At 49.7% G+C, this 27074-nt stretch overlaps 1 protein-coding gene across 1 annotated transcript in view; it reads left to right on the plus strand.

Annotated features, from left to right (window-relative positions):
* The window catches only part of CACNA1F (calcium voltage-gated channel subunit alpha1 F), a 186565-nt gene that overhangs the window by 137622 nt on the left and 21869 nt on the right, over positions 1-27074 (plus strand). Inside the window, exons 37-38 of the mRNA XM_029608013.1 lie at positions 7821-7948; positions 17775-17871. Coding sequence (XP_029463873.1) covers positions 7821-7948; positions 17775-17871 — 225 coding nt within the window. The remainder of the gene's footprint in view (positions 1-7820; positions 7949-17774; positions 17872-27074) is intronic.

Raw genomic sequence — 27074 nt, forward strand, 5'->3', positions numbered from 1 at the left:
GCTGCTGGATAGCCCTGCGGATTTCTGACAACTGAATCGGCATGACCAATAGCTCATACACTCGCATGCTCAGCTCTGGCCAGTCCACGCCTCAAAACAAATCATGATAGGCTTGCTCATTAGTGGGCCCAGCTGTGTACAGTGACTTATAATATGAGACAAATGCTTTGGATATCAAAGAAGTAGTAGTGAGATTCATCAAATTGTCCCTAATATGAGTAATGAGCCCTATCTGATGGCCAGTAGAGTTCACCAGCCAGGCCAGCAATTTACTAGATTTGCTTCCCCATTGATAGTTTATATGTGAGATATAAGATATTCTGTTGCGCTTTTATATCTAGCAAGAATGTAATTCCCTGTGGGCTGCCTCCAGGCTCTCCTTTGTATCCTGACCAAGATCCCGCAGAGGGGTCTTCTCTTTCTGGACCTGTTGGCAACTTCTCACAATGCAAAGGTTTCTTGCTTCTTCAGTCACAGGAGAGATCCAATGTCCTTGGACATCGATGCCCTCGTGCTGGAGTGGCCGGAGGAAAAGCTGCTGTATGCTTTTCCCCCGTGGCTCATGTTGGGCAGAATGATTCAGAAGATTGAGAATCACAGGAGGATGGTGTTTCTGGTGGCACCAGATTGGCCCAGGAGACCCTGGTATGCAGTTTTGCAAAGACTCCGGTGGACTCTCCCCTCCAGTTTCTGGCACACAGGAATCTGCTACGGCAGGGGCCTGTTCTTCATGAAGATCTGACTCGATTTTGTCTTACGATATGGCCCTTGAGAGGGCTCAGTTGCTGAAGCACGGATATTCTACTGTAGTGATTGCCAACTTGCTTCGAGCAGGAAAGTTCTCCACTTCCTTAGACTATATGCAGGTTTGGTAAGTGTTTGAGGCTTGGTGTGAGGATCGAGGAGATTTTCCTTGTTCAATTAAGATCACACTCACTTTGGAAGTTTTGCAGGATGGACTGAATAAAGGATTGGCCCTTAATTCAATAAGGGTACAGGTGGTGGCTTTTGCCTGTTTCCGAGGTCAGGTGGATCCTTGTCGGCTCATCCAGATGTGGCCCATTTCTTGAAAGGAGTGAAGCATCTTCGTTCTCCCTTGCGGTTACCGGTGCCCTTGTGGAGTCTTAGTCTAGTTTTGGAGTTTAGTGGGCTCTACTTTTCGACCGATGCATCACCTTTCCTTGAGGTTACTGACCATGAAAATGGTGTTTCTTGCAGCAATTTGTTCTGCATGTCGAGTATCCAAACTGCAGACCTTGTCTTGCCAGGAGATGTTTCTATGAGTGACTCCGGGGATGATACAGCTCCATACTGTTCCTTTCTTTTTGCCAAAAGTGGTCTTGCATTTTCACTTGAATCAGTCCATTTTCCAGATGTCTCTGGACAGGGAAAGAGATGTGGAGGAATATCGCCTGTTATGGCCCTTGGATGTCAAAAGGCATATCTAGAGGTATTTGGAGGTTTCTAAACTTCTCAGGAAGACGGATCGCCTGTTTGTTCTCCATGGTAGAAGTAAACAGGGGGAGCCGGCGTCACGGGCTACAATATCCCGCTGGATTAAGGAGGTAAGCACAGCTGTGTATGTGGATGCTGAGTAACCATTGCCTAGTCAGTTTAGGGCTCAGTCCACTAGGGCTCAGGCAGTGTCATGGGCAGAGGTTAGATTGTTGTCTCCCATCAACATTTGTCGAGCTGCGACATGGTCCTCTTTACATACCTTTTCCAGGCATTATCACCTGGATGTGCAGGCCTGGGAGGACGCAGCCTTCGCATGTACAGTTTTGACTGGACCACAGGCAGCCTCCCGCCCTGTTTGGGAGTAGCTTTGGTACATCCCACTGGTTCTAGATCCACCTGTCTGAACGCGAAGAAAGGAGAAATTACTATTTACCTGATAATTTCCCTCTCTTGGCTGCCGAATGGTTGTGCTATGGTCCTCCTGTGTGGCTGCATGTTCCAGCAGGTGTTGCCATTTTTCCAAGGCCAATCTTACTGCTAACTCCTCACAGTCTCCAATGATGTAGTTCTTCTTATCTGGGGAAAACGTTTTTGAGAAGTAGGAGCAGGTCACGAGTGTGCCATTATGGTTATGTTGTAGGAGGACAGCATGTACCCCGAGGTTAGAAGCATTTACCTCCAAGATGAATAGCATGTACGGATCTGGATGATGAAAGCACAGGTCAAGGGTAAATTCTTTTTTGAGATATTTGAAGGCCTGGACAGATTTCTGAGTCCAGTTCATGGAATCAGAGCCCCTTTTAGTCAGGGCTGTAAGGGTGGCCTCTCTGGAGGAGTAAACGGGGATAAATTGTCTGTAGAAATTGGCAAATCCCAGGAAGTGCTGTATTTTTTTAAGGACCACTGGCAAGGGCCACTCCAGTATGTCCTTTAAATTATCTGGTTCCATTTGTAAACCTTTATGAGAAACAATATAACCCAGAAAGGGAAGCTCTTCTGGTTCGAATGTACACTTCTCTTATTTGGTCTAGCGATGGTGCTCCCACAATCTCTGGAGGACCTGTTTCTAATTTGGTGTGGCAGCGATGCTCAGTCAAGGACTTGGAAAACATCAAGCTGTCATCCAAGAAGACTACCACATGGGAATAGAGCAGGTCTCAGAAGATCTCACTGACTATAAATTGGAAAACTGTGGGGCATTGCACGCCCGAAGGGCAACACTAAGTATTCATAGTGACCATCATGAGTGCTAAAGGCAGTTTTCCGCTTGTCACCTTCACAGATTCTGATCAGGTTATAAGCCCTCAGAAGGTCCAACTTGGTAAAGAGTTGGACACCCCGAAGGCAGTCAAAGAGCTCAGAGATCAGAGGAAAAGGATAGTGGGTTTTTTTTAGTAATAGAATTAAGACCATGATAGTCAATGCAAGGACATAGTGACCTATCCTTCTTCCCCATGAAGAAGAATCCGGCTCTGGCTGCTGAGGAGGAGGGGTGAATGAAGCCCCTATCCAAATTCTCTTTAATGTTCTTGGCCATGGCCTCAGTCTTGGGAGTGGAGAGCGGATATGCTTGACCTCAAGGTCAAAGGCCTCATCAGTCTGTCTATCAATCTGTGGTTTTGAGAACGGGCTAGAGATAGGGGCCTAACTCATTGGCTCATCCACAGGACCTCCAGTCCACTGCCCTCACCAAGTCCTTCCAGAGTTGAGGGGGCAACTTCCCCATTGAAAGAACTCATGCAGGTAGACCGCTGCAGGCTGTCACCAGAAGAGAAACAGAGAAGGAGGCGCAATAATCTCTGCCTCTATTGTGTAGGCCAGGGGCACTTGGCAACATGGTGTCCTGCTAAGGCATGAAACACCAGGACTTAGGGATGGTGGGATAGGCCAATCTAGGTCAATCCAGCTCCTCTCCCCAAATTCTAGCTGCAGTTTGCCTCTTCTATGAGGGGACCCGCAACCATGTGCAAGCCTTTCTGGATACAGGCATGGCAAGAAACTTTATTGCAGAGGACCTAGTGAGAAACATGGAATCCATACAGAGCTGTTGGAAACGGCGTTCACTGTCTTCTCTGTCAAGGTAGAGCTCTTGCTTTGCCGCGTCACCCTGTCTATTTGGCCATTACAGATGCAAGTTGGCCTACTCCACTGAGAGCAGATCCATCTATACATTCTGCCAAGGGCTATTGAGCATGTCATCTTGGGCCTCCCTTGGGTGATGCAGCACCAGCCCCATATTGCCTGAAATTCCCTGGAGATCACTAGATGGGCTGCTGCTTGTCAGACACGCTGCCTATCCCAGGCTTGACTGGTGAACCTCCTTGCCCAGTTGGCTGTTGCTGAACTATCTGGTTTACCGCCACAATATTCAGACTACTATGATGTATTCAGCAAACAGCAGGTGGATACCTTGCTGCCCCAGCGCTCCTACAATTATGCCATAGACCTAATTCCAAGGTTGTTGGAAGGTCCCAACCTGCAAGTTCATCCTTAATGGAGTCTAACAGGCCTTGGCGGAAGATTTTGGTCAGAATATCCTACCTCCATTGAAGCTCCACAGCCAGTGTCCTAAAGCGGATCGCATAGTCCCCCACCGAGGTGGAGCCTTGACAGATCTTGAGCAGTTCTGTTGCAGCTGATGTGGTATAACCAGCCTCATCAAATATGGAGCGAAACTCCTAAAGAAACTGGTCCAGTTTGGATAAGAGAGGATCATCCCTCTCCCAGAAGGGAGGAGGCCCAAGCCAATGTCAAACTCCGTAACTGAGACAAGATGTATGCCATTTTGGTTTTGTCTGTAGGGAAGAGGACTACCTGAAGGTCAAAGTGCATGCTTCATTGATTAAGGAAACCCCTGTACTCTGAGGACTTGCCATGAAACCAATCTGGAGGCGGCAGCTGCGGCACAGGCCTAGGGGCTGGAGTCAGGACCAGCTGTGGTTGGACTACAGAAGGCATAGGAGCCAAAGTTACCACTGATAGATTGTTCAGGCAAGCAGCAAGTCTCTCTTAAAACCCCAGTGACCTGATCCAGGATATGCTGCTGCTGCTGTATCTAATGAGCCATGCCTGGAATGGCCTGTAAGGCGGCTAGGTCCATTGTGTACATGGCTTCAGCAAACTGTAATTCCGGCACAGAAATAGGTATTGATGAACACTTGGTGCTGAGATGTGATTGGCACAGCCTAGCAGGCAAACCCGTTAGGTCCACCCCATCAGCTGGCAGACACACCCTGTAGCGGGACAGACTGGAGCTTCACCTATACCAATCACCTTCCCCGCAAGTTGAGCCCTTGGGTTCTGGTGGCCGGCAGATCTTAGGTAGGTCCCTAGGGTGGTGATGAGAGTAAGAGTCCAAAAGCTGGGTTGAGGTCCAGGCAGGCAGCACACAAGGATGTTCAGAGTGTTATGACCATCGGTCGCAGACAGCTGCAACCGCTATTACTCACTTTGTGCCTTACTGCCCTCTTTCCTCTAGGAAGACTCGCGGCTGCGGCTAGCTGCCTCCAACCCTCATGGCTCCATTTCAGGCCTCCTCTGTGCGGCGAGTACACCGCCAACCGCCATGTTTCTCATGGACCTCCCTAGGTGCGTGCGCACGCTCCAAGGCCCTACTTATGGATGCCAGGGCAGGAACCTCAGGGGCATCTCCCCTTGATGACATCACTAGCCCTAGACTCTTAAGCACCATTGGGGCCTCCTTCTAATCGACTTGGCAACGAGTTCCCTTCTTGCTAAATCCTGCTACGCTCTCTACGGTTGTCGGTTCTTGCTTCCTGCTTCCTGTGGCGTGAGACACACTTGGGTACCTGCTCCTCGGGGGCCCTGCTCCTGTCTCTGGCTATCCGCTCCTCGGAGGGCCCTGCGCCTTGGATGCTGTCTACCTTCCCCCTACCTCGGGGATTGCTTCAGGAACTACCCAGCTCGAGAGCCTCCACTTCGGTGTACCCTGCTCTGCGGACCACTGTTGAACTACCCAGCTTGTGAGCCTCCACTTCAGTGTACCACACTCTGTGGACCACTGCCAACTTCCCTGCTCATGAGCCTCCACTTCGGTGTACCCTGCTATGCGGACCACTGCTGAACTACCCAGCTTGTGAGCCTCCACTTTGGTGTACCCCGCTTTGTGGACCATTGCCGTACTACTCTGCCTTGTGGAGAACTAGTGCTGGTGTACCCCACTCTGCAAACCACTGCCATCGCTAGGGACCTGTCGCAACTCCTGAACTCGGGTCTACGCTTGTGAACTGTGACTGTTTGGTGCTCTCCTGCTCCTCGGGGCTACGCCTGGTGTTTCTACTAATCTTGCACCCCGCTCCTCGGGGTAGCATTCCGCCAGCACTCTGAGACTCTACCACACTTCCCCGTTCCTCGGGGTAGTGTTCCTTGCATTACCGGAGACCCCTGAGTTCTCCTGTCTCTGATCACCTACGTCATTCCTCCGGTGCCTGACACTCTCCGTGGCTCCACCCCCAGGGTCGCTCTCTCCGCTCCCCCCGCTCCTCGGAGCCTATTCAATACTCCACCACCGGGGGGATCCTGTCTGGCTCATTTCCCCCACAGCCCAGCCTTCCACTCTCTTCCTACTTGCTGGCCTGTGCTACACCTAGCTCTGACCTCGCCTCCCGACGGTGAGGCTCAATGGGGCTCCTCCCCGTGGGCGGTACCATCTCTCACCTTGGGCCAAGGGCCCACTAACCCACAAATCCTAACACAGAGTCCAGAGCCGAGGTCAGAATCCAGGAACTCAAACTGAAGGAGGGTGAGACAAGATGAGGTAGAGCAATACAAGACTGAGGAAACGCATAGACAGGAATAGGACCAGGCAAGGCAAAGCAAGAATTCAGGGATAAGGCAAGAGTCAAAGGCAGGAGAGAACGTAGGAACACCAGAACACAGAACGGACAGGAATACAGGAATAAGGCGATATGCACGGCAAGCAAGGCACATCAGAAGACCTGTTGCTGAGGTGAGGAACTACTGAGGGGGCCTGGCTTAAGTAGGGCAGGCAGGTGACATCATCAGGAGGCCCTGTTCAGTTTGTTCCCGCTACTGTATGCATATTATGTGCATGTGCCTACAGAGAAGCTGGGTGCGGCAGCATGGCAGCTGGATCTGGCGACACTCCTGCCTCATGAGAGCGGGTAAGTGCTGCAAATCCTAACACGCACACAAAATCTCTCACTCTCACACACATAGATGCTCTCGCTCACACACGCATGCTCACTCACTCTTTACCCACTCATAAGATACAAGCCGTAGCAGCCTCCTCCTTCGGCCAACAGGACAAATCTTCTTTCTTTGGGCCATGTAACTGAAATTGCTTCACATCCTGCTTGCTCTTTCCGGCTCCATGACCCAGTGCTGCTCAGCTCTTCTTCAGGCCATGGGGCCCACGCTGCTCGGCCTTTTGCTCTTCTTTCTTTATGCCCCACAGCTCAATGCTGCTGTATCCCTGCTATTTTTTCAGGCTCTGGCTCTTGCTCCTCTCTCTGGCCCCCACAGTCTGACATTGCCCTGCATCTTGCTCCTTTATTCAGGCCGTGTGGGCCCCTGCTGTTCCACCTCCTACATGCTTCTTCTGGCCACAGCAATAGCCCCTCCTTATTCCCACCCATGCAGGCCCCATGACATGACTTCATCTTATGTGCCTGTGCTGGCAGGAAGAACAAGGAGGAGCACTTGCTGCAGCCCTGCCACTGCCATGCTGCCTAGCCTGTCCAAAGCTTCCACAGGCCATGCCTGTCCCAGTGAAGGGGAGGCAAATGGCTAGTGGGTATCAAATTACCCATGCTGTGTGCCTTCCTGGTGAATCCTTGCATCAGCTATGTGTATTTTTTATTTATTTATTTGTTTTTATATACCGACGTTCAAATGATATCACATCGGTTTACATGACTAAATAAATTTAAAAAAATCAAAGCAACATATAATAAAGCAGGCATAATTCAAAACATAAATATAAAAACAATATAAAATATTCTGATACAAAAAAAAACATCATAAAATTCTAAAGGAACCATCTTTGACAACCAAAGAGGTCATTTGTCATCGTGACTAGTGGGTATCAAATTACCCATGCCGTGTGCCTTCCTGGTGAATCCTTGCATCAGCTATGTGTAGAAGAGAAGATGAGGAAGGAGTAGTGTTTCTTTCTCTCTATGCTGGTATTACCTCATGGCTCTCAGTGATTCTTTCAGATACAAGGAACATGCAACCCAAAATGATTGGCAGTGAAAATGTAGAGGAGAAATCACCCCTCTGCCAGGAATCCTCACCTGATTCAGTCCTGGTTTTGCTATCAGGCCTGAGTAAGCTGATTCTGTTCATTCTCTTGGGATTGTGTCCATTCTTCCTTTCAGATTATTAACCTGTTTGTGGCAGTCATCATGGATAACTTTGATTACCTGACAAGGGACTGGTCCATCTTGGGCCCACATCACCTGGATGAATTTAAGAGGATCTGGTCGGAATATGACCCAGAAGCCAAGTGAGTGATGCCCAGCGTGCATGGTCCATGTCACATGTGACATTGTTTGCATTGTAATATGAGCGTGCAGTGAGTGCAAGAATGTGTCATGGGGAAGAGGGATCTACAGTAGAGGTGAGACTCTTCCCTGAGTGATTATGTAAGGTCACCAGAAAGGATCCCAGCACAGACAGATGAAGTACAGCCTAGTGTATAAAGAAATGATCTGTCTCAGTTCCCATACCATAGGACTGTCATCCTGCTCCAAGCTCGACTTTCTACCTGTCGTACTGCTTTTCTCATCAGCTGTACAATTGTCCACCTGTCCCTAGACCTGCCTGCTCATGCAGCTGCCCTTCTCATCTCTGCTGAGAAATGTACATTTGTCTGATCTATCCCTCTTTGTGACGTAGAGGAGAAGGAGGTATATGGGGTAATGCATTCATCTCGAACAACATGGGAGGCGACACCTTCAGAAAATAGGTGCATTTGGTCATAAAACAGGGCAATTCTTGCTAGGCCGCTTAGTTGCAATGTTCTCAGACTCTTTTAATGCATGGACTTTATAGCTTATTTTCAAAGACAGTCTATCTGAGCACATTATCTTTGAAAATGAGTTAGTGTAAAGTCTGTGTATGCAAAAAGCCCATGTAATCTGCACCTACTATTTGTGCAGACAGTCAAGGGGATGAAAGGTGGAGGTGGCCATAAAACAGCACACATACTTTCAGAAATCCCAGACACATTGTGCCGTTTTCTTCCCTAAGAACATAAGAACATAACATTATCCAATCCTTTTTTAAGCACAGCTACACTAACTGCACTAACCACATCCCCTGGCAACAAATTCCATAGTTTAATTGTGCGTTGAGTGAAAAAGAACTTTCTCCGATTAGTTTTAAATGTGCCACATGCTAACTTCATGGAGTCCTAGTCTATTATCCAAAAGAGTAAATAACTGATTCACATTAACCCATTCTTGACCTCTCATGATTTTAAACACCTCTATCATATCCCCCCTCAGCCGTCTCTTCTCCAAGCTGAAAAATCCTAACCTCTTTAGCCTTTCCTCATAGGGGAGCTGTTCCATTCCCTTTATCATTTTGGTCGCCCTTCTCTGTACCTTCTCCATCGCAACTATATCTTTTTTGAGGTGCAGCATCCAGAACTGTACACAGTATTCAAGGTGCGGTCTCACCATGGAGCGATACAGAGGCATTATGACATTTTCCGTTTTATTCACCATTCCCTTTCTATTCCGTTTTATTCACCACAGCCTCTTCTAAACCCGACTAAACATACATGCACTGTGGAATTGAGTGCCTGCTTTTAACTGGGCAGGGGAAGGCAATTTTAAGCCAGACCAATTTACCTGAGGTCTTTCATAGTTGCCTTCCCCATATCAAGGCTCCCGAATACATATAAGCAGCAAAATGAATGAACATAGAGTCCAGGCATGGAAGCACTTGCCAATAGGTATTATTAAGCAGTCCGTCTGATGAGTGAGTGGAAGGCCAGATCAGCTCCGGGAGTGGAGGAGCAGTGGCAGATGTATGTGAAGAGGTTCTGTTTCTTTGCATGTCTGCATATGCAGGCTTCTCGGTAACAATCTGAGAGGTCCTCTCTATATTGCCTCACTTTCATATGCAAACATTTTTACCCTTTAATTTTCTTTCCATGAATCCTGATACTGTACAGCAGTTCAGTTCAGTCCATACAGATGGTTAAGTCTTGTATATAGACTACATTTTTTCTTTTTACGTTGCTTTTCTGTCACTTTTGAAATCTGGGACAGCGCAATGTTTTTTTTGGGAGGGGAGAGGAGGGGAGTGGCATCCTTTTATATTAGGAGAGAGGATCTTGTTCCTGTTCATACCCAGATCAGTCCAGACAAGTGGGTTTTGCATCCCTACCAACAGATGGAGGCAGGGAACAAAAACTTTGAGGCACTGCTACATATCCAAGAATGCCACCTGCAGTCCCTCAGTATTTCTCTGTCTCTAGCAGATGGTAGAGGTGCAAACCTGCAGTCTATTTAAAAAAATAAATAGATAAAAATAAAGAAAGAAGACAGAATTTGAAAGAGAGCGGTGCTCCTTGAGGTGTTAGGTACCTTTGTGGACCATCCCTCAGGTGGAGCCGGGTGAACGGGGGGGGGGGGGGGGGGGGGTTGGCTATTCCTGTCTAGCTTCAGCTCGCTGCTTCCGGATGCCCTGATAGCCAGGTGACTGGCTCCCTTGTTGCCTTCGAAGTCTCCTCCTTCACGCCATTGTCCACCTTTCAGGGAAGTACTTCTGTTCCCTGTACGTAGCCGGATCAGTCCAGACTGCTGGGTTTTGCCTCCCTTCCAGCAGATGGAGACGGAGAAAAATTTATAGAGCACCCCCTCTTAACCTGGTGTGCTACCTGCATCTCCTCAGTATTTCTCTGTCTCCAGCAGATGGAGGTGGTGCAAAACCTGCGGTCTGTACTTTTTGGTTGAAGTGTAGACAGTTCTTTAAAAAATAAAAAATAGAAAGAGGTAGCAAATTGGGCTGAGTGCCAGGAAAAATTTTAAAATAAATAAATAAATAACAGATCAAGCAGAGCAGCCGCTGCAGCCTCCCAGGGGGTAGGCAGGTCTCAGTGGGACTATCCTCCCTGGTTGCAGGCATTTAGGAGCTGGGGTTGGTGATCCCGCGAGGCTCCTTGAGGGTAAGGCAGTGGGGGCATTACCGGTAGTCCGGCCCCTCCCCCCTCCTCAGTCCCGGTCGGATCAAAAAAAAAAAAAAAAGGTAAAAAAGGAACCTTTCTTTGTCTTCTTCTGGTTTCGGGCTGCCGCTTGTTTTTTCACTTCAAAGACCGTTCCGGGAGTTGCAGGGCAAGGCACTTTCCTGCCGGAGCGCTGGGGTCACAGGGCGCACTTTTTCAGGCTTCTGCCGCGGTTCACGCACCATTTTCTGCTCTCCCCCCCCCCCCCCCCTTCCCTGGCCCTTGAATGCCGCGTCGTCTAGATGTACGGCCTGCGGGGAGTCCAACTCACGGCTCTCCCATTCTGGCCTGTGTATTCGGTGCCTTCAGGAAGGCACCTCGGAGCTGCTGCCTCGGTCTCGCAAGAGGCAGGCCATTCCAGGCTCGTGTGTATGTCTGCGCTGAAAGCAATGAGAAGTAGAGGTACCCTTTTGTCTGGCCACAGGGGGATCTGGGGTGCTTGCAGAAAGGCTGCCGAAGCTGTATTTTGCTACGTGATCATCAGGTATGTGCAGCCACGTGGCTGTGATCAAGCGCCCGGGCGTGCTTGTTTTCTGTAGCGCTGCCACTTTTCTCCTCATGGTCAATGGTGCCGAAGCAGCGCATGGCAGCCTTCAGGGCTTGCGGTTTGTGGTCCACGCTGCTGAATGAGGTGTCCCTGTGCTCCGGCTGTGTCAGGGGGGAGAGAGAGCCTTTGCTGAAGCGGCCACCGACAAGAGGGTCACCAGGTCTTTGGGGCCCGCGACAGAGGTCCTGGGGGGGGGGACTACAAAGTGCAGCCATAGCATCGGAAGCTTGCAGGCAGAAGACTTCAGCTTCCAGGGAGCCCAGGGATTCTTCACCTTCTCTTTCTTCCATGGGGCCATCTACAGCAGTGGACCATAGCAGGGGAGGGGAGTCGGATGGGACTGGGCACGATGATGTCCCCGAAGATCTGAGAGGATATCTCTGCGGATTTTGTCCTCCTCCAGCATAAGTTCTTTCTGGCAACAAAGAAAGCAGGGGGGAAGCGGCCCAGGGAGCAGCAGCCACAATGTCCTCGTAAGAGGCCGAGGGGGGTCTTGGGAGGGTCTGGAGGCTTGCTCAGGTGTTTGGGTCTTGGTCATGATAGGGGAACTGAGGGTGATCCAAGGGACTTGGATGACTTGGATGAGCCACAGGAAGATCCAGCAAGTGCTTCTAGAGGGGGTGATCCCATTGGGGTGGATCCCAATGCAGATCCGGATCTGGATGCGAACAAGGATAACCCTGATCCAGATGAGATGCCGGTGGCAGAAAAGATGACCTGAGGGTCATCCGCTTGTTTAGGAAAGAAGAGCTGCGGCCCCTTATTCCACAGGTTTTAGAGGAGTTAGGAATCAAGGTTGCTCAAGGAGAGTCAGATAATGATGGGGTGAATCTGGTCCTGGATGGATTGCGGGATCCTCCTAGTGCCCGTCCATTGCCTAAGAAGATTTAAAAATTGGTGAACCGGGAATGGAATTCCTCGGAAGCAGGCCTTAAGGTCGGCAGGGCGATGGCAAAGCTATACCCTTTGATGGAAGAGTCCTTAGACTCTGCTATTAATTGCATCAGTAGCATGGGATCTTCTTAGTGTTTGGGTAATTGCCAGGTTCTTGTGGCCTGGTTTGGCCTCTGTTGGAAACAGGATGCTGGGCTTGATGGACCCTTGGTCTGACCCAGCATGGCAATTTCTTATGTTCTCATGTTCTTAGACCTGTTGAGACTGCTGAAGGTGGATGCGGCAGTTTCTGCCGTGACCAAGAAGACAACTATTCCAGTGGCAGGGTCAGCCACCCTGAAAGATGTGCAGGATCATAGCCTGGAGATGCAGTTAAAACAAATATTTGAGGTGTATACCTTGAGTCTCCAGGTGGCGATCTGTGGCAGTCTGATGCAGAGGGCCTGTTTAGGCTGGGTGCAGAAGGGTCAAGAGCAGGGCTCCACAAGAACTAGCAGCTCCATGCAGTCATCTCATTTAGAAGCTGGAGTGGCTTATGTGGCAGATGCGTTATATGATTTGGTTTGTACGTCAACTAGAAGCATGGTCTCGGCAGTGGCAGCTCGCAGGCTTTTGTGGCTATGAAACTGGTCGGTGGTCATGTGGTCCAAATCCCAGCTGTGTAATCCCCCCTTTGAAGGGAAACTACTGTTTGGGGAGGATCGGGACCAGATAATGAAAAGCTTGGGGGAGTCAAAAGGGAATAGGTTGTCTGAGGATAAAAAGAGTGACAAGAAGATTTTCCCTCCCCATTCCCATTTTCGGGATTCAAGATTTTTTTGTCCAGGCAAGGGTTCCTCTTTGTTGGGACAGAAGCAGTCTTCGGGAAGGCAACTGCCTTTTTGGGGTGCCCGCAGACCCTCCAGAGATTCCACTGGTCAGAGGACTGGAGGAGGAAAATCAGCACAATGAAGCCAGGGTGGTCCATTCCTTCGTGGAGGCTGTCGGGAGAAGATTAGCCCACTTCTACAGAGAATGGACCAAGGTCACCTTGGACCAATGGGTCCTGGAGGTGGTAAGAGATGGTTATGCCTTAGAATTTTCATGCCCCATTAGGGAGCCTTTCTAGAGTCCCATTGCTCATCTCAAAGCAAGCAAGAGGCAGTGTCGGATACCCTGTGGAGGTTGCTACGGTTGAACACAATTGTTCCAGTGCCTCTGTCTGAGCAAGAACGGGGGAGGTACTTGATTTATTTTGTGGTTCCCAAAAAAGAGGATATGTTTCAATCCTTTTTACATATGCAGAAGGTCAATGTGGCCTTGCAGGTTCCACGTTTTCGCATGGAAACATTGTGCACAGTGATAGTGGCGGTCTGCAGAGAGGAGTTCCTAGCATTGTTAGATCTAACAGATGCATACCTTTATATTCTCATTCGGGTAAATCATCAGACGTTTCTGAGGTTTATAGTGCTGGGACAGCACGTCCAGTTCCGGGCTCTCCCATTCAGGCAGGCCACAGAACCACGAACTTTCACAAAGGTGAGGGTGGTGGTGGCAGAGGCCCTGAGATGAGAGGGGATTCTGGTTCACCCATATCTCGATGACTGGCTCATCCAGGCATAGACAAAGGAGGAGTGCGGTCGATTAGTTCATCAGGTTATGTACAAATTGCAATTGATAGTCTGGGTGATAAACCTGACAAAGAGTCAACTGGTTCCAACCCAATCGCTAGAATACCTGGGAGCACGGGTCACTACTCGGAGAGGCAGGTTGTTCCTGACCTCAGAGAGAGTAATGAAGTTGCAGACGCGAGTGATGTGTCTGTTACGACTGCCAGTACCCAAAGTCTGGGATTATTTGCAGGTTCTGGGTTCCATGGTGTCCATGTTGGATCTGGTACCATGGGCTTTTGTTCACATGTGGCCCTTGTAGAAGGCACTCTTGTCCAGGTGGAATCTGTTGTCAGAAGAGTATCAGCTACCTTTACCACTATGAGGGGAATCCAGGTCCAGTCTCGTGGTGGCTCTCACACCACCACTTGGAAAAGAGAGTGGATCTGGAGATTCCAGACTGGGTGGTGATGACTACAGATGCTAGCCTCAAGGGTTGGGGGGGGGGGGAGCCGATGGCCCAAGGTCTTTGGATGCCGGCGGAGGCATCCAGGTCTATCAATCGCCTAAAAACAAGGGCGGTCCACAGAGCACTGGAGGCATTCTTGCTTGGATGGCAAGAATCTTCTCCAAAAATGCAACGACGGTGGTGTACATCAATCGCCAAGGAGGGAAGAAGAGTTACACTGTGGCTCTGGAAGCCCAACAGCTCTTTGCTTGGGTGGAACAAATCCTCGAGAGAATAGCAGCATCTTACGTTGCAGGACTGGATAACATGCAAGCAAATGTCCGCAGCAAGCAGCAGTTAGATCCGGGAGAATGGGAGTTGTCCTCAGAAGCCTGGGATCTCAATTGCAACAGGTGGGACAATACCCAGTTGGACCTCATGGTGACACACTATAAAGCCAAAGCGGCTCAATTCTTCAGTCGCAGATGGGAAGTCGGGTTGGAGGAAATAGATGCGTGGCTGACAGGAATCTTGCTGTACATGTTTTCTCCCTGGCCCATTGTCGGGCACATCTTACGATGCATAGAGACTCACTCAGAGAGGGTGGTGCTAGAGGCATCAGAGTAGCTACGTCAGCTGTGGTTCGCAGATCTGATGTATCTCACGATAGACGGGCCTCTTCAGGTTGGCTCATCTGCCAGGGGTCCTTCGACAAGGACTCATATTCTCAGATCAGGAGGATCGCTTTTGTCTTGCAGCTTGGCTTTTGAGAAGCGGCGATTGCGACTAAAAGGATATTTGGAGACAAGTTATTTCCACCTTGCTCCAGGCTAGAAGGCCTTCTACTTCTTTGGCATATTTCAGGGTCTGGAAGGTTTTTGAGTCTTGGTGTTTGGAGCAGTGGCTGGACCCGCTAGGTGTGGATATTCCCCACAATTTTGGCCTTTTTACAACAGGGGTTGACAAAGGAGTTGGCCTATAGCTTGCTCTGCCTGTAGGCTTCAGCCTTGGGTTGCCTTAATGGCAAGATGTGGGGGAGCTCCTTGGTCTCCCACCCTGATATTGTTTGTTTTCTGAAGGGAGTTAAGCATGTGCATCCTCCAGTGCATAAGGGTTGTCCGGATTGGAATCATAACTTGGTTCTGAGAGTGCTCTGTGAGCCTCCGTTTGAGCCCTTGCAAGGAGTGTCGCTAAAGAACCTGATCTTGAAAGCAATGTTTCTGGTGGCCATTTGTTCGGCCAGATGGATTTTGGAGCTTCAGACTCTGTCCTGCAGAGACCCTTTTTTGCATATTTCGAATCAGGGGATGATGCTGCATACGGTTCGTTCCTTCTTACCAAAGGTGGTTTCCTTGTTTCATGTTAATCAGACAGTGGAACTGCAGGCTTTTCCAGAGTGGTCTCGGGAGTCGCCGTAGTCAAAGGAGCTTCATCTAATGGATATGTGTCGCATTCTGTTACGGTATCTTAAGTTCACTAACAGTTTTCAGTGATCAGTTCATCTCTTTGTATTGTTCAGTGGAGCAAAGAAAGGAGGCAAAGTATTTAAAGCCACAATTTCTCATTGGCTGAAAGAGACCATTTGTTCAGCTTATATTTTTAGGGGTCGAGAGACACCTGTAGGTCTGCGCACGCATTCTACTAGAGTGCAAGCTGCCTCCTGGGCTGAGTGTCAGTTAGTGTCGCCCCCAGGAGATATGCAGAGCTATGATGGTGTCTTTGCTTATACTTTCACCAGACATTACCGATTGGATGTTTGGGCATAGGAACATAAGAACATAAGAAATTGTCATGCTGGGTCAGACCAAGGGTCATGCTGGGTCATGTTTGGTCTGACCCAGCATGCTGGGTCAGACCAAGGGTCCATCAAGTCAAGCCAGGCCATCAGAACCTGGCAAGTACCCAAACACCAAGAAGATCCCATGCTACTGATGCAATTAATAGCAGTGGCTATTCCCTAAGTGTTATGAGAACCGGCCACAGGCCTCCGCAGCTGGCCCCCTTCACTCACTGGCTTCACGCCAGCGTTCCGGCTGGTCCAGGGATGCTGGTGGCGGCGGCGGACCGCAGCGGATGCTTCCTGCCCCGCGCCGGCCCTCCACTGCGGGCGCGGCCTTCCTAGCATGACTGGGGCCGACCGTCTTCCTCTGCTCCCCGGTAGCCTTAGGCGCACGCGCATGCCGCTCATTTGCATTAAAGGGGCTCTGCCGGGATGTGCCCCAGCTCCACCCCCTGACCTTGGCCTATATTTAGGCAAGACCTGCTTCCAGACCTTGCCTTGGCTTCCTGGCTTCTGCTCCAGTTGGAGAATCCTGTTCCGGTTCTGTTCCTGACCCATGCTTGGACTTTAGATTACGTGACTAGCCGTCTGCCCTGACCCACGCTTGGATTACGGACTACATGATTCGCCACCTGCCCAGACCTTGCTAGGACTTCGGACTTCGAGACTCACCTCACCTGAGACCCCACGTAAGTCCAGCCGGCCCCAGTACCCAAGGGCTCAACCTACGGGGAACGAGGGCTGGTAGTGGTGAAGCCTCAGCGGGGTCTCAGGCTCTCCTAGGCCTCACCAGCTGACGGTGGGCACCTGTGAGGCTCCTCCTCACAGGTGGTGCCAACGCACCCCTCGGTCCAGGGATTCACAACAGCAATATAAGTAAACTTGATTAATAGCAGTTAATGGACTTCTCCTCCAAGAACTTATCCAAACCTTTTTTGAACCCAGCTACACTAACTGCACTAACCACATCCTTTGGCAACAAATTCCAGAGCTTAATTGTGTGTTGAGTGAAAAAGAATTTTCTCCGATTAGTCTTAAATGTTCTACTTGCTAACTTCATGGAATGCGGCAATCGGTGAGAGTGTGTTGCATCTGGATCTTTCGGGTTCCCGCCCAGTCTAAGGGTGCTTGGGTACATCCCACTTGTCTAGACTGATCTGGGTATGAACAGGAAAGGAAAATTGGTTCTTACCTGCTAATTTTCGTTCCTGTAAACCCACAGATCAGCCCAGAGGCCGGTCCCCTTGCTGCTGAAAGACTGAATTTCCTGGTATTTTTAGAGTCTAAGATCAGACTTTTTTCAAACTGCAAATAGGTTGAGCCACTGAGGCTAAGCGGTTATCAATTCCTTTCTTGAAAGTGGAGGTTCCAGTTAAGAGGACTCCAACCCTGAGTTAACTGTTCACTCTGGATGGGGAAAAAATGTTGTCAATGCATTGGCTTGGGTACAGGTCAATACTGAGGGACTGCAGGTGGCACTCTCGTTATGTAGCAGTTCCCAAAGTTCTAATTGTTCTCTGCCTCCATCTGCTGGTAGGGATGCAAAACCCACTTGTCTGGACTGATCTGTGGTATTACAGGAATGAAAATTAGCAGGTAAGAACCAATTTTTCTTTAGTAGCTGGTGTATTTAAGGAGAATGATTTGTTTGTAATCTTTGCCTGTTTGCCCATATAAACATTATTCTATTCCTTGTCCACCTGTCCATGTGTCATCTGTCTCTCTTGCTGTCTGTTTCTCCCACTCTTGGTCAGCGACTGACTTGTTGCTCATTCTTCTGGAGCCAGCAGAGGTGAGATATTGAGCTCCTGAGTATTCCCTGTTTTCTCTCTGCTCAGAGGATGCATCAAACATCTGGATGTGGTGACGTTGCTGCGCAGGATCCAGCCTCCACTTGGCTTTGGAAAGCTTTGCCCACACAGAGTAGCTTGCAAGGTCAGCCACATGCCCTGCTCCGTGCTTATATTTTCTCCTGCCCGCTGATATCCCCCTACCTGCCCAGATTCAGAGTGCCCTTCTACCCTCCCATCTTCCTAATCAGAGTCCCCATCTCCTCTCCTCTTCCCATTTCCCAGACTTGGAATCATAAGGAAAAAAACTGAGCCCCTAAATTCAGGCACCTAAGTTAGATCCCTAAGTTAGGCATCTATTTTAAGAAGAGCTTAGGGGTTAATATTCAGTCACCGACCGGATTGTGGAAGTTTAGCTGGCTATCTTTAGGGGTACTCTACGGCACAACTAGAGTTAGCCTGATAAGTTATTCCGCTAACTTAACTCTGCCCCGTAATGATCATATGTAATCTGGCTAAATTGTAGCCGGATAATTAGATAACCAGTTAAACTTTAGCCGGAGAAGTGGAAGAAATATTGAAAAGTCAGCATTTAGCAAATAACTTGTGAATTATCTGGCTAAATGCCACTGAATATTGACCCTTTAGCAGCCTATGTTTGCTGTTGAAAATGTACCTATTAAAAGTCCTCAATGGTAACCCATTATATAAGGAATTAGAGTAGTCCAGTCTTCCAGTGATAAGAGCGTGATTCACAGTCTCCAAATCTGAACAATCAAAAAATGGGAATAATTTGCGAATCTTGCATAACTGAATGGACAAGTGCAAGCTGATGCACATACAAAAAAAAGTTCCTAACTGTAAGGTAGATTTTAAAAGCATTGCTCATGCAAAAATGGCCACATGTGCACGTATGCGGACCGCACATGAGCGATGTGTATTTTAAGAAACTGCAAAGTATGCGCGTTCATGCCTATGCGCATGTCAAGTATAAGGGGGTGGAAAAGGGTTGGGGCGTGAGCGTTCTGGGGTGGGGTTAAGACTTGAGCATGTAACTCCAAATTTTAAAAAAGCTGACCGTGGCACGTGTCTGCGTGTTAGCCACGTAACTTCACTGTAGGTCCTGATGAGGAGCAAGTCTAGAGATCTCCAGTTTTAGGGCTTTCAGCACAGTGTGAAGGTTCGGGGTCCAGTGGGGGCTTTAAGGATGAAGAACCAGAGGGGTTTAAACCTCAATATCAACTGGACAAACCGGTGGACTAATTGGAAAAACTGTTTTCTTAGCGTCCAGTCAGATGAATCCAGAACAAGTGAGTTATGCACCTCTACTAGCACATGGAGATGGAGCAAAGCTGACATCACAGTATATACCCCCCTGCAGTGACATCAGCCTGCCAGTATTCTCCATTTCCAACAGATGGGGGACGTACATCTCCCTACTGGGGATTACTTCGATTTGAAAAAGGAGAAATAAGGAAAATAAATCTGCCCGCTGCGTTGATACTATAAGGTCCCTCCCCCAGTTGAGATTCCTGAGGTGATTTCCGTGGTCCCTCAGATGAGTGCCTTCATCCGGTAGTAAGTTTTTCAGCCAATGTGGACTTAGCTGTTAAGCAGCTGAAAGGCAGCAGATGCAGGAAGCCGAGCATGGCGGTGCCGGCATATGCCCTCTCCCCGCCGCAGCCAGAGACCGTCTCTGTACTCAGCCAGGTAAGGCTGAATTCAGATACGTTTTTAAAAAAAAAATACAGAGACAGAGAAGGAGGGTTTTTTGGTGTAGGGCTTCCTCCTTTCCTGGTCTCCATGCTCGGCGCACCATTCCAACGTTCGGTCCACTCTATGGGAGGGCAAGGGACGTGGACAGACTGACAGGTTAAGCAGTCTCTGAGGCTTTTTCACTGTGCGCCGTGTGGTGGGCCTCAACAGCATTTCGCACGCTTTCTTCAGGCTGCCCTCTACAGGATTGTCAGTTCGGTGAGTGCTTCTAGCTATGTGCCCACCCCAAGTTGTGTGTCCAGTTTTTGGACGCTTAGGCAGGCTTAGTAGCCTGTGTGTCTAAGTTAAGCGGTGCCTTAAGTGGCTGTCCGCTTATCTGTGTGCACAAGTTGAGTGTTGCTGTGCACTTAATTTTTTTATGTTGCCTATCCTAGGGACGCCTAAGTCTTAGATGCCTAGGCATTGGGACACCTAGGTATGAGACGTCTAGGTGTTGGACATCTAATTTTTGGATGCCTAGAATTTTTTTTTGGACGCCTTAAAGAAAAAAAAAAGCTAGATGCATGCCTTTGGCTGCCGATCAGCACGCTGCGAGTCTAATGGCACCTAAGCACCTTTCTCTTTGCACTGCCTGTCATATTCGGACATCTCAACCAGAAGTGCCCGTTGACTTGTGCCAGTTCTGTTTGGAGGCTCAGGGAGAATTATCTTCCTCTGATTTCACTAAGCCTGATTCTTCCCAGCTGGATGTAAGTCTGGGTAAAGAAGTTTCAGGTGGGGCACCTGATTTTGGAGCTCCCCTAACTGGTTCTTCAGTAGGGGAAGGCAGCTCAGTGAGTTCACCTCGGGTACCTCCTGGTCTGGATGCTTCTACATTTTCATGGGTAGAATTTTTCCAGGGATTGCAATCCTTTCTTCAGGTGCAGTCCTCAGCCCCGTCTAATGCTCCCAGGGCAGAGTCACAGGTGCAAACCTTGTCTGGACCTATTTATAAGCGCCGGAGTACTCCTAGAACAGCAGTGGAACTGCCCGATAGAGATCTGGATGGCACAAATGATGATGCCAATCCTCTCTTGAAGATGGTGAAATTTCTCCAGGATTAGAACTGTATAGGACTATACAACAGTTCTTCCATACAGATGAATTGCCAGCCCTGATTTCCCAGACCTTGGAAATACTGGAAGTACCTGAGCCAAAGAAAAATCCAATCTCTGCATAAAGCCTCTTGTTTTATCCCTATGATGGAGGCCATTCAGAAATTGATTGATCTTGAGTGGGGTGCCTCAGAGGCTAATTTCAAAGGAGGTCAGGTTTTGGAGGCCTGCATTTTCTGGATCCGGTGGTGAGAGAGCATTTGTATGTGCGTTTGTATGTGCAGTTTCCAAGTGCACGACTATCTCTGTAGAGGGAGGAGCAGCCTTGAAGGATGTACATGATAGGAGGATTGAAACTATCCTTAAGCAGGCATCTGAAGCAATGGCAATGACTTTGCAAATAGCTTCTTGTTGTTCCCTAGTGACTCACACTTGTTTACTTCTCTCTCAAGAGGTTGATGATACTGGGGTGAATACCAGGGCAACTACGGAGCCAGCGGCTGCCTTCTTGGCAAATACAGGCTGCGATTTGGTCTGCACCTTAGCCAGAGGGGTGGCTTCGATAATAGGGATGTGAATCGTTTTTGAACGATTAAAATTATCATCAGATAATTTTAAAATCGTCCAAAATCGTTTGAGTGCACAATACAATACAAATGCCCCCGATTTATCGTCAGGGGCATTTGTATTGTATCATTAAATAGGGCACGGGAAAACCGGCACACCAAAAAAACCCTAAAACCCACCCCGAACCTTTAAAACAAATCCCCCACCCTCCCAAACCCCCTCAAAATGTTTTAAATTACCTGGGGTCCAGTGGGGGGCTCCCGACGCGATCTCCCTCTCTCTCTGGCCACGGCTACGTTGAGAAAATGGCGCCGATGGCCCTTTGCCCTTATCATGTGACAGGGCAAAGGTAGCGCCGGCACCATTTTGGTTCCTGGCTCCCGACGTCACGCGTGCAGGAGATCTCCCCTGGACCCCCGCTGGACCCCCAGGGACTTTTGGCCAGCTTGGGGGGGGCCTCCTGACCCCCTCAAGACTTGCCAAAAGTCCAGCGGGGGTCCGGGAGCGACCTCCTGCACGCGGGCCGTATTGCCAATCTTCAAAATGGCGCCGGCGCTACCTTTGCCCTCACCGTCGCCCGTATGACATAGTGAGAGCAAAGGTAGCGCCGGCGACCAAGAAAGAGGGATCCTTTCATCCAATCCTGGATCTCAACGGTATCAACCATCATCTGTGGGTGATGAATTTTCGTATGGAGACCTTGCATTCGATGATAATGCCGTGCAGTCAGGGGAATTTCTGACATCTTTGGACCTGTCTGAAGCATATCTTCACATTCCCATTCGACTAGAACATCAATGCTTTCTGCGGTTCGCAGTTCTGGGATGCCATTATCAATTTTGGGCACTGCCTTTTGGTCTGGTCACTGCTCCTGTTGCGAGCACAGAGAGATGTGAGCCCTTGGGCCATGGTGCGGCTCAGGGAGGAGCCCCAAGACACACACCGTGAGAGGTGAGAGTGTTCAGGCACGGGCTGGAGCTGGAACAAGGCTGGACCAGGATCAAGACTTAGGACATTAGGAACTGGAACAAGGCAGGCTCGCCCTCCTGCCACTCGGTAGCCCTTCCGGACCCGCCACTTGGGAACGACGAGTGTGTGAGGCCAGACAGAGGCTGAGGACAGGAACAAGATGAAACATGGAACTCAGGAACTTAGAAGACACAGATGAGGATACGTGGAACTTGGAAGATCCAGATGAGATTTCGTGGAACTTGGAAGACTCAGACAAGGACTCAAGGAACTTGGAAGATTCAGACGAGGATACGTGGAACTTGGAAGACTCAAACGAGGTTTCATGGAAGTTGGAAGACTCGGACAAGGACTCAGGATACTTAGAAGACTCAGGCAAGGATTCAGGTTCAGGCACTAGTACAGGGTGAGTACTGCACCGCAGTGCGCCCTACACAGCCACCCATGGCTGGTCATGGACCATGCCGAAAGCGAAGCAGACTCCAGACGAGAAAGTGAAGCCTTGGAACTGGAAACATGTCAAAGATTCAGGAGAGGCCTGCACCGAGGCTTGCCCTACACAGCCGCCCGTGGCTGGTCGCTGACCACGCTGAAGCAGAGCAGGTTCTGGCTTGAGTCTTGGGCATGGACGGAAGCAGGCACAAAGTACTCCGAAGACCGGGAACAGGATTCAAGACTCAGGGATCAAGACTCAGAACTTTGATTCAGGAACAGACTTTGGAATTAAAAACAAGGGGCCTTCCAGAGACTTGCACTGCAGACATGAAGACAGGCCTTATGCCATGAAGCGCCCTACATAGCCCCCCATGGGCTGGTCACGGACCACAAAGGTGGCATGCCAGGAAAGGTGGACAAGCAGGAAACCTGAAAGCAGGACGAAGAGAATCCAGGCAGCACAGGAACAGGGTCCAGCCGGAATGGGGCTCCAATGACCAGGAACAGGAACCGGGTCAATACAGATTTACTCTCAGGATGGTCATCTGGAGGTGGAATCCAGCAGGCGAGGATAGGCAGGAATACCCGGAGCAAGGAACTGGAGAAACCAGGACATCAAGACCAGGACTGGAGCATCAGGAACTTCAGGACATGGAACATCAGAACTTCAGGACATGGAACATCAGGACATCAAAGAGATAACAAAGGAGCTCCAATGAGAAACAGGACCAGGAACCTCAGGACGAAGGAGACCAGGAACATCTAATGAAGTCATCAAAACACAAGAAGACCACGGAGGACTTTGACTGGAAGGAAGACCTCAGACCACTGTGAAGTCCAGATTCAAAGGCCCTGAGGAATGAAGGCTGAGCCCTTTTATAGGGCTGGACTAAGGAGCAGACTGATGATGTCATTGGTTGGGAGCCACAGGTTTTCCCGCCGCGGACCCTTTAAATAATGTGGAGAGGCATGCGCCCGTGCCTAGAGGAGCCCAGGAGGTGGAGGAAGTTGGCGGTGGCACCAGGGCCGCATGAAGACAGTCAGTGGTGGCTATCTGCCGTGAAGATGAGACAGTCGCGGCTTCCTGCTGCAAGGAGAGACCACGGCATCAGGACATCCGGGCCGCGCAGGAGAACGAAGACTGCGGTGGTACTCCACCGCAAAGAGGAATCGATGCCGGGACACCTGGACCGCGCAGGTGCGGCCGGCAGCAGCAGCGGTCCGGGTTGGAAGCAGCACGGCAGTCCAGGCTGCGCTGAAGCAAGGTCCGGCAGCAGCAATGGTGGCATCGGGCCGGGGCAGGTGAGAGGCTGCTAGCAGGATGGTCTCCGCGAGCAGCATCATAACAGCTCCCAGGACCTTTTCCAATGTAATGGTAGTAGTTGCAGTGGAATTGAGAAAGGACGGGATCCTAATACACCCGTATTTGGACGATTGGCTGATTCGAGCCAATTCCCTGGAAGAGAGCTGCCTGGTGACCCGCAGCTGATCTCCCTGCTGTAGGAGCTCAGCTGAGTGGTGAACCTGGCCAAGAGCAGTCTTTAGCCTGCTCAGTCATTGGAATACCTTGGGGTTCGTTTCAACATGACGCGGGGCAAGGTATTCCTGCCAGAAGCTCATATTCAATAGCTTATTATTACACAGCTACGTCTTTGATGAACACTCTGCGCCTGACTGTATGGTCCTACCGGCAGGTATTTGATTTAATGGCGGCAACCCTGGAAGTGGTACCATGGGCGAGAGCACATATGCATCCTCTTCAGCGATCTCTGTTGTCTCAGTGGAACCCGCAGTCTCTGGACTATTCAATTTGGCTCCACCTGCCAATGGAGATCTCCTCTCATCTGCAGTTGTGGCTACAGCTGGATCATCTAAGGAAGGGAATTTCCCTAGCACCATCAGACTGGCTAGTACTGACGACAGATGTGAGCCTCCAGGGTTGGGGAGCTCACTATCAGGAGCTGACAGTATAAGGGCGCTGGGATGCAGAAGAGTCTCTCTAGAACATCAATCATTTGAAAGCCAGGACAGTCTGACTGGCATGTTTGCAGTTCGGCAACAGGCTACAGGGTCAAGCAGTCTGGATAATGTCAGATAACGCAATGACTGTGGCTTACATAAATTGGCAGGGAGGAACCAAGAGTCAACAAGCGTCACAGGAAATAGCCCAATTTATGGAATGGGCGGAAATGCATCTCCAGATCATCTCAGCCTTGCATATAGCAGGAAAACACAATGTAAGAGCAGACTATCTCAGCAGGGAAAGTCTGGACCCAGGAGAATCGGCGCTATCAAACAAGAATTTTCAGCTGATTCTGGTTCAGTGGGATCTCCCATTTCTAGACCTGATAGCAACTTCTCACAATGTGAAAGTTCCGCAATTCTTCAGTCGCAGGAGAGATCCAGTCATTGGAGATCAATGCCTTGGTGCAGGAGTGGCTGGAAGACAGGTTGCTGTACACCTTTCCTCCATGGCCATGTTGGGCAGATTAGTCCGAAGGATTGAGCACCACAGAGGAATGGCGCTCTTGGTTGCTCCAGATTGGCCCAGGAGACCATGGTAATCAAATCTGTGGCGGCTCCTAGTGGAATGGCCCCTTCAGCTTCCAGCTGTTACGAATGGGCTCCGGTCAGGAGTCATGAACACCACTAACAGGGGTGTCTCAGGGTGGAGAAAGGCAGGACTGCAGAAGAGTCTAGATGCTGGCTGGTGCAGGCAGGAATGAGTAAACCCTATGGGCAAGTGGGAAGGTGGAATAGGCAGACTGAGTCTAATACTGGCTGGAGATACCTGATACCAGATGCATGAAGGTAAGGGTGAACTTGAATACTGGAATAGCATGGAGGTATGTGTGAGCGTGAATGTAGGTAAAGGTGTACAGGAAACTGGAACTGGGTGCTGGTAAGGATGAATTCAGGAAGCGTGCAGGTAAGAGTGATAATGGCTGGAGGTATAAGTGACTGGTTTGAGGAAACAAGACTGACAGAGAACTGAACAGACAAACCAGGACAGCACTAACATTGAACATGAAACACATAAGCCCGAAGGCAGCAGAGCGGAGAAAGCCTGTAGGCCACAGACAGCAGGCAGAGAGCCCGTAGGCCACAGACGGCAGGCAGAGGGACCGTAGGCCACACACACACAATAAGCAGAGGTCCGTAGGCACACACACACAGTAGGCAGGGGGCCGTAGGCCAGACACACAATAGCAAGGCAAGGCAGGTCAGAAGGCCCGTAGGCCACACACACACAGAAGGCCCGTAGGCCAGATACACAATAGCAAGGCAAGGCAGGTCAGAAGGCCCGTAGGCCACACACACACAGAAGGCCCGTAGGCCAGATACACAATAGCAAGGCAGGTCAGAAGGCCCGTAGGCCAGATACACAATAGCAAGGCAGGTCAGAAGGCCTGTAGGCCAGATACAGCAAGCACGGAAGGCTAGAGCAGGGAGCCCAGTCGAGCTCGATGCTGAAGCACCGATGGAACTACTAGACAGGGTTGTAAAGGAGAGTCTGGGACATAGAGTAGACAGGAAGGAAGGAGTGGGCCAGCCAGAAGAGCATGCTCGTGGGGGACCTCTGGTGGTGAGGCGGCTGCATAGCAGCCATGGTCGCAACACCAGCGTACAGAGATCTGTTGCGGCAGGGTCCTATTCTTCATGAAGATCCGACTTGATTTTGGCTTATGGTATGTCCCTTGAAAGGGCTCACTTGCTGAAACGTAAATACTCTGCGGCAGTGATTTCCACTTTGCTAAGAGCTCGAAAGTTCTCCACTTCCTTGGCCTATGTGCAGGTTAGGCAAGTGTTTGAGGCCTGGTGTGAGGTTCGAGGTACTCTTCCTTGTTCGGTCAAGATCCCACTCATTTTGGAATTTTTGCAGGATGGCTTGAATAAAGGCTTGGCACTTAATTTCTTAAAGGTACAAGAAGCAGCTCTCACCTGTTTCAGAGGTCAGGTGAATGATCGATCCTTGTCGGCTCATCCTGATGTGACCCATTTTCTGAAAAGAGTGAAACATCTTCGTCCTACTTTGTGGTTTTTTATGCCCTTTTGGACTTTTAATTTGGTATTGGATTTCTTAATGGGTTCTTCGTTTAGAACAATGCGTAACCTTACCTTGAAAATGGTGTTTCTGTGGCAATTTGTTCTGTGCATAGGGTTTCCAAACTGCAGGCTTTGTCTTGCCAGGAGCCATTCCTCCTGGTGACTTCAGGGATGGTACAACTGCGTACTGTTCTTTCTTTTCTACCTAAGGTGGTCACTGACTTTCACTTGAATCAGTTCAGTCTCTGGTCAGAGAAAGAGATGTAGAGGAGTATCGTCTTTTGCGACCCTTGGATATCAAGAGATATATTGTCTGGTATCTGTAGGTTACTAAGCCTTTATGGAAGACGGATCATCTGTTTGTCCTTCATGGTGGTACTAGGCAGGGAGAGCCGGCCTTGTAGGCTACCATAGCTCGCTGGATTAAGAAGGCAGTCACAGCTGCATACGTTGATGCTGGAAAGCCATTACCTAGTCAGGTCAGGACTCCTTCCACTAGGGCTCAGGCAGTGTCATGGGC

This window comes from Rhinatrema bivittatum, chromosome 1 (assembly GCF_901001135.1).
Source record: "Rhinatrema bivittatum chromosome 1, aRhiBiv1.1, whole genome shotgun sequence".
Lineage (NCBI taxonomy): Eukaryota > Metazoa > Chordata > Amphibia > Gymnophiona > Rhinatrematidae > Rhinatrema > Rhinatrema bivittatum.